At 50.2% G+C, this 8,161-nt stretch overlaps 1 protein-coding gene across 1 annotated transcript; it reads left to right on the top strand.

Annotated features, from left to right (window-relative positions):
- Positions 1-4,696: 4,696 nt before the first annotated feature.
- On the top strand, positions 4,697-7,914 carry PNMA8A (PNMA family member 8A). Its single transcript, XM_007074099.3, is given in 3 exon segments — positions 4,697-4,902; positions 5,036-5,843; positions 5,845-7,914. Coding segments are annotated over 2 exon segments (1,455 nt in total). The 5' UTR covers positions 4,697-4,902; positions 5,036-5,123; the 3' UTR covers positions 6,580-7,914.
- The last annotated feature ends 247 nt before the right edge of the window (positions 7,915-8,161 follow it).

The raw sequence follows: 8,161 nt of genomic DNA, 5'->3' as shown, positions 1-8,161 counted from the left end.
GGACCAGTTTGAAATGACAAGAAAGGAACCACACGAAAGGCACAGGAAACAGCAAGTGCAAACATCCTAAGGTAAGAAGCACAGCAGATCATGGCTGAGAAAGACCTAAGTGACCAGGAAATGCTTCCACTCTTAAGCAGGGGGGGCAGGTGGGTGGGAAGCGTGCACCCAGGTGCTCATGCTGTTATTATTCATACCTTTCTTCATCGAATTAAATATTTGATAATGACAGTGTTCTAAAATGATTCAGAATAATTATTCGAATAGAGAACCCAGTACATATTCACTTGGTTAACTATTTGAATAAGATAAGGAGGGATGGGGGTGCCTCTTTGTTGTCAGTTAACAGTATAAATTTTACTTTTTTAAAAAAGTCTATTTATTTATTTTGAGAGGGAGAGAGTGCGAGCGAGGGAGGGGCAGAGAGAGGGAGAGAGAGAGAATCCCAAGCAGCCCCCATGCTCTCAGCGAGGAGCCCGACTCGGGGCTCCAGCCCATGAACCGTGAGATCATGGCCTGAGAAGAAATCAAGAGCCGGCCGCTTGACCAATTGAGCCACGCAGGTGCCCCTTAACATTTTACCTCTTAAAAAGTTACGGGAGGGAATGCATTTTATAATATTTAGGATTAAAACAATAAAATCATGGGGGGGAGGGTGTATGTCACTCTGTAAACCATGTTAGCAAAAAAAAAAAAAAAGAAAATCCCAAAGACAGAGGCACCTCTTGCCTTCTTCTTTTTTTTTTTTTTAAATTTCATTATGGAAAATTTAAAATATATACATCAGCAGAGAGAACAGTATAGTAGCCTCCAGCTGTAACAATTATCAACTCAGGGCCAATCTCATTTCATCTCTACCTCCTACCCTCTCTTTTTTTTCTGGAGTATTTTGACAAGAATTTTTTAAGAGAGAGATTATGGCTATTTATCTTTAAATCTATTTATTTTTAAACCTAGGACCATCGGGCATCTGGGCGGCTCAGTCGGTTGAGCGTCTGCCTGCCTGCCACTCAGGTTATGATCTCCTGGTTCACGGGTTCGAGCCCCACATTGGGCTCTGTGCTGACAGCACGGTCTCTCTCTCTCTCTCTCTCTCCCTCGCTCTCTCGGCCCCGCCCCCACTCATGCTGTCTCTGTCTCCCTCAAAATAAATAAATAATAAATAAATAAATAAATAAATAAAATAAAATAAAATAAATAAGTAAATAAATAAAATAAATAAAATAAAAATAATAAATAAAATAAATAAATAAATAAATAAAAGATAAAATAAATAAATAAAATAAATAAAAAAGATAATTAAGTGAATACATAAAACCAAGGGCCCGGACACCAAATAAAAACCCAAAGGTGAAACAGAGAGGAAGACGAAGGAAAGGTGACCCCGGACCGGAAGTGCAGAGATGGGTAGAAGGATTTGGGCTGCGGGGATGTGTTTTCATGGAAACCACAGCACCGGCTTCCGTCAAGAGCCCTTCAAAACTATTTTTAGATCTGCTGGTAATCAGGGTGGCTCCTTGCTTGGAGAGAAATCAGGTGGCTGGCTCTACTTAATACACACACACACAGACACACACGCTCACCCACCCACGTACACACACGCACACACGTATATATACACACACATATATATACACATGTATGTATACACATCATTGTACATTTACAAATATATATTTATATTTCCCTTTTGATATGTATAAACAAACTTAAAATTCTTATCTCTTCAATATTTATCTTTTACTATTTTGGAATGCCTAATTAACCCATAGCAATCTGCTTCTCTGATTGATTCCTGATGGATACCGCCTAGGCATCTGTGCAGTAAAGGATTAACTCGGCAGGCCTGGGTTGTGCAAACCTGCACATCCCAAAGAAATGACTGGCTCTTGGGGGCGCCTGGGTGGCTCAGTCGGTCACCTGTTGTCCAATTCTTGATTTCAGCTCAGGTCTTGATCTCACAGGTTCGTGGGGTCGGGCCCCGCATCGGACTCTGCACTGACAGAGCGGAGCCTGCTCGGGATTCTCTCTCTCCCCCTCTCTCTCTCTGCCCCTCCACCCACCAAAATAAATAAATAAACTAAAGACAAATCATAGTTGCGAGATTCGTCTTTAATGTTGTGCGTAGTTGTAGATCAGTTTTCTAATCACTTAGTATTCTATTGTGTGAACACATCGCAATTATCTATTCCTCTGTTGTGGGCATTTGGGTAGCTTCTAGATTCTACCTATTAGGAAGAGTGTTGCACCCACTGGTTCAACCATCCCAGAACAAACTCCGGGTCGCTGGAAAGAGTCTAAAAGAAGTTTGCTCAACACTGGGGAGGCCCCTGGAAACTCTTGCCGTTACAATAATAACAGCTCGCTCTGTGTTAGGACCAAATACACATTTTAACAAAATATCGAATGGCTGAGTATTTGGTCATAGGCAAAGATCGCCATTATAGGATAAACTTCAGGGAATATAGGAATAAATCTGAAATTGTATCAAAACTTTTAAATTTGTATCACAATTTTATTTTTTAATTAAAAAATTTTAAATGTTTATTTATTTTTGAAGGAGAGAGAGAGACAGAGGGTGAGCAGGGGAGGGGCAGAGAGCGAGGGAGACACAGAATCCGAAGCAGGCTCCAGGCTCCGAGCTGTCAACACAGAGCCCAACGCGGGGCTCGAACTCAAGAGCAGTGAGGTCATGACCTGAGCCGAAGTCAGATGCTTAACCAGCTGAGCCACCCAAATGCCCCCATTTTAAGATTGTTGCTCTGTTTTCTTTTCTTTTCTTTTTTAACGTTTATTTATTTTTGAGAGAGAGGGGGAGAGAGAGAGAGCAAGAGTGGGAGAGGGGCAAAGGGAAAGGAAGACAGAATCCGAAGCAGGCTCCAGGCTCTGAGCTGTCAGCACAGATCTCGATGAGAAGCTCGAACTCACGAGCCGCGAGATCATGACCTGAGTGGAAATTGGACGCGTAACCAACTGAGCCACCCAGGCGCCCCATGTTTTCTTTTATAGTAATGCTTTGTCAATTGTCATTGATTCTTGCTACATTCCACCTCTGCAGTATCTTCGAGTTATTGATTGCTGCCTAATAAGCAATCCTAAGACGTAGTGATGTCGAACAACTGTTTGCTTACACTCATTGACTCTCTGGGTCAGGAATTCACACAGGGTACAGCAGTGATGGCTTGTTTCTGCTACATGGTGTCTGGGTCTCCACCAGGAAAATGTCAATGGTTGGGGAGTAAGTCAAACGTTTGGGAGCTGGAGTCACCTAGAAGTTTCCTTACTCCCATGTCTGGTGCCTGGGCTGCGATCAGTTGCAGGAGGGGCTAAGCTGGGAATTGTTGACTGGGGCACACACATGTGGCTTCTCCAGCTGGCTTGAGCTTCCTCACAACATGGAAGCCAGAGGAAAGTTGACTTTCCTCCTTGGAGCTCAGCGATCCAAGAATGAGTGTCCCAATGAACAAGGAAAAAGTTGCATGGCCCTTTATAACATAGCCTGAGAAGTCACATAGTTTTCCTTCCATGATACTCTTGGTTCAATCTTTTCCCTTTGACCACACTCTTTATTAGTCAAAGAATTTACAAGCCAGCTCAGATGCAGTAAGAGGGACAGAGATCACCACTTTTCCATAGGAACATCAAAGAATTATGGCCGTGTTTGAAAGCCGCTGCATGATGAAATACATTCATTCTTCAGTTGGTTCAATAGAACTCCAACAGGTAAAGTGCATGAGCTTTTTAAACTCTAGTTATAGCTGGAGTGTTTATTGGAATGTGATACTCAGGCTGTTTGGTCTTGCAAAGGCCAGTTCCAAAATGGGATTCAAATAGCATTCAAGTTGAACACTCAGGCCCAAACTGTACTTCAGTGCATGCGTCACATATGATATCCCTTCCAGATCAGGGTGGTTTTTACTGATACTCCTTTGGGGAGAAGAGGAAGGAGCTTGGAGAGCTCAATATGTCCGAGACTGCACAGCCAGTAAGCAGCATTCTAGATATGTCAGCGAGGGGCTGACCAGGAAACAGCAGCCCTAAGAGTCACTGAGGAGTGTTTCATCAACGAACAACAAAGGGGCTGCCCCTGGGCAGCAAGTTGAGGAAACCAGCAAGGCAAGTGAGGCACTATATCCAGGCCTGCAGCGCACGTGTGGGCAGAAGCCGGGAGTTTCTAGAAGTTTCTGGATATTTCTGGAACCTGGGAACTGTAGCCGAAAGAGCTGGCAGGAGCTGTGGTTTTGTTAGAGGACCTCATGGGGGGTTCAAGCTGCCCTTTCCTCTCGCCCTCTGATTTCTGGAGGCTCCCGGAGGGGGGGGGTGTTGGGGGGTGAACCCAACAGAAAGGCGGAAGACAGACAGGAGGGCTAGTTGGTTGCCATGCTCAAGTCAGGCCATTCCACCTCCGTCCCCGAGGCCCCCGTTGAATCGAAAAGGATGGAAAGAGTGCGTCTGGAGGGAAAATCGGGGAATGCGCAGACCCCCGGGTCGTCGAGCTGACCATCTGCTCTCCAGCCGGGCTCCCGGGGCCTCAGGGGCACGTCCCCAGCGCCCCTGCCAGCGGCGGCCGGTTGCCATGGCGACCGCGGGAGCCGCGAGGCCGGGCGGCGCGGATGCAAGTGCGCAAGCGCGCGCTGCGACGCCGGCCTGGGCTCCGCGCAGCTGCAGGGCTCGAGGCGCCGCGTGACCCGTCCGGGGCCGGAGCGGACGCCGGCTCGTCGGCCCTTTTCGCCGGGAACAGCCGGCCTGGGTGGCCCGAGCTGGCGCCTGGCGAGCGGCTGCCTCCGCGGCGGCCTGTCCTCAGCCCGACCCGGGAGGCCGGACGCGGGGCTGCAAGGATCCCTGCCGGGCGGCCGCCACCCGCGGGGCGGGGCGCGGTTTTCGGCCGGTCGCGGAACACGTGTGAGCACCCGGGGCCCGGTTTGGGGAGGAGGGACCTGGGAAGGCGCGAGGCCCGCCGCGCTGGGGGCAGCAGAGATCCCTGAGCCCGGCCGTCTTCCGGGGAATCTGACCTCCCTCTCCTGTCACTTTACAGGATCAGTATTTGGGGCCCGCTGCAGCCCTCGTCCACCTTATAGACGGTTCGGTGCACGTGGGATTAGAGCCGCCAGGTGCCCGCCACCATGGCCATGAACCTTCTGGAGGACTGGTGCCGGGGTATGGAAGTGGACATCCACAGGTCCCTGTTGGTCACGGGCATCCCAGAGGACTGTGGTCAAGCAGAAATTGAGGAGACCTTGCATGGGGTCCTCTCCCCGCTGGGCCCGTACTTCGTGCTCAATAAGATTTTTCTGAGGGAAGAGAACGCCAAAGCTGCCCTAATTGAGGTGGGAGAGGGTGTGAGTCTCAGGGCCGTACCCCGGGAGTTCCCGGCAAGGGGGGGCGTCTGGAGAGTGGTTTGCAGAGACCCCACCCAGGATGCTGAGTTTTTAAAAAATCTGAATGGGTTCTTAGATGCCGAGGGGCGCACGTGGGAGGATGTGGTCCGCCTGCTCCAGCTCAGCCACCCCCCACGGCCCCAGAATCAGCGCCCGGAGAACTGGGCAGAAGCTTTGGGGGTGCTCCTGGGGGCAGTGGTGCAAATCGTCTTCTACATGGATGCTGAGATCCGCTGCCGCGAGGAAGTGAGGGCGCAAGAGGTGACTGATGCCCAGGCCGTAACAGCTTCAGCTTCAGCATCACGGAGGAAGGTCAAGAAGGAGCCAGGATGGGCTGCAGAAGTGGGGTCTGCTTTGAAGACGGAGAATCCCGACAGCTGGCATGACATGGAAGACGAAGGTGACCCCCCCAAACCTCTGGTTCGCAGAGCTGGAGCTAAAAGTCGCTCCAGGAGAAAGAAGCAGAAAAAAAAACCCCAAGCAAGAGTCAGTGGCCTGGAAGAAACCCAAAGGCCACCATTCCAAGAGCTCAGCCGCCTTGGAGGATCCTGAGGCCAATGGCGCGGAAACTATGGAGGTCTCAGAAGCTGTCAGGAGGAACAGAAAACCCTGTGTGAAGCAGGAGGAGTCGGCTTTGAAGAAGCCTGCGGGAAAATGTGCCTGGAAGGCTCCCAGCAAGCCATCCTGTGATGCCCAGTCAGAAGCTGTGAGTCCTGGGGTTGCTTCGGAGTCAGACCAAGATGGCGGTCAGGAAGGCCCACCGAAGAAGAAGGCCGTGGGCTGGGCCTTGGCAAAGAGCCCTGCCCCCATGAGAAAGAAAAAGAAGGTAAGCTTGGGCCCTGTCTCTTACGTCCTTGTCGATTCGGAAGATGCCAAGAAAAAACCGATGATGGCAAAGAAAGGGCCAGCCGCAAGAGAGGCATCAGTTCAGAAGGCCCTCCGAGGCCCACAGCCCGCGGAGTTGCCAGCCTCGACCTCACAGGGCCCAGAGGCCGACCCAGAAGGCTCCCCTCGTGCCTCCAGTGGTGAGAACGACCACAGAAGTCATTTGGGGTGCGCCGACAAGTGGATGGGTGGGGAAGGGCCGGAGCGCCGGGTGGGGGCAGGTCAGGGGGTGCATGAGGAGGACCCCAGTGCAGCGGAAGAGGCAGATGAGGTTTTAGAGGGCGAGAGCCCTGACCTCCCTCCTAGGAGCCCCTGAAGGCCAACATGGGGGACACCGGTGGGCGGGAGGTGGCCACGAAGATCCGCCACCTCCCCTTTGTTGGTGACTGTCGCTGTGGTAGAGTTTCCGGTCATTCTGCCACTCCGTCTGACCCAGCTCCCTTAATAAAAATCCAGTGGTTTGGAGTGATAATGATCAATGGGTCGTCAAGGTAGATGGCTCTGAAGGTGCAGTTTTCTGGAGGCCTGGTTGGGGGATAGGAATGTTCAAGCACTGAAAAGGACCAAGGAAGTGAGAAAAAAGAAATTCCGCAGGACACCCACTTCCCCTTTTGAGCTCTTCTAATCCACAGAACCCAGAAAGCTTTGATTTGGAGGACCACCCATAGCTGGTTAGTTGAAAGACGTCCAAGGAAGAAGTATCACATTGGGAACAAAAGTTTTTTCTTATTGAGTGAACTTTTGACTCTTAAAGGACCCCGTTTGTAAAGATGTGGCTCTCAGAGGGGAAGTATCCGTGAGCTCTTAGGTGAGAGAGATTAAGGGAGGGAGGTACATCGCTCTGCTCTTTTCTCTGCCACGCCTGCTTTTGCACCTCCCCTTGACTCACCTTCAGAGGTTAGAGGGTCACTAAGCAGATTGGAAAATTCTAGAACATTTACCTTTACATACACAGACGGGATCCCTGTTAACGTCCATCCGTGTTTTGCCTTTCTTCCTCATTCCCTGCTTTCTGGATGGCCAGCCAACCTCTGCAGGCAGGGTCTGGCATATTCTCCCACCTTCTCTGTGTTTCCATCATGGGTAAGTTAAGCTGAGATCGTCCAAGCGGCCCTGCCTGCCTTGCTCCTGCTGGTTTTCAGCTTCCATCCTCCAGTTAACTGGCCAGAGGGTGAGAAGGTCCCAAGAGTTAGTTTTAGGGGACTTAGGCCTTGACGTACTTGAGCTTTAGATTCTGTTAATAAAAGTGGTATTTGGATACCCGTTTAGTGTCTGGCCATCTCAGGACACCCATGGGGAGAGGGGGTGATCGGTAGGGAAGGACTCAGGCGCTTCTGGCTTCCCAGCCCCTAATTCCATCCAGCGCCACCAAACTCTGTGTCTTTGGGGCTAAAGACCCTTCTCAAGTTGTAATCAGAGAGGGAAAAATTCTTAAAAATTTGGCTGTTAATTTCTGTCATCCGAATAGACCAACATTCCTTGTCTCCCGCGCGCGTGTGTGTGTGTGTGTGTGTGTGTGTAGGGGGAGGGGGTGGGGTACCTGACACCATTGGTTTTCAAATAGTGTCCTGGGAGGCCCAAAGCATGCTCGAAGATGTCATCCAAACCTTTTTTTTTTCCATGTATTTAATTTATTTATTTAATTTATTTTTTTTTTCAACGTTTTTTTTTTTTTTATTTATTTTTGGGAAAGAGAGAGACAGAGCATGAATGGGGGAGGGGCAGAGAGAGAGGGAGACACAGAACCGGAAACAGGCTCCAGGCTCCGAGCCATCAGCCCAGAGCCCGACGCGGGGCTCGAACTCACAGGCCGCGAGATCGGGACCTGGCTGAAGTCGGATGCTTAACCGACTGCGCCACCCAGGCGCCCCCAATTTATTTTTTTTTTTGAGAGTGTG

This window comes from Panthera tigris, chromosome E2, assembly GCF_018350195.1.
Source record: "Panthera tigris isolate Pti1 chromosome E2, P.tigris_Pti1_mat1.1, whole genome shotgun sequence".
Classification (NCBI taxonomy): domain Eukaryota; kingdom Metazoa; phylum Chordata; class Mammalia; order Carnivora; family Felidae; genus Panthera; species Panthera tigris.
This window is presented reverse-complemented; position numbering and strand designations above follow the sequence as displayed.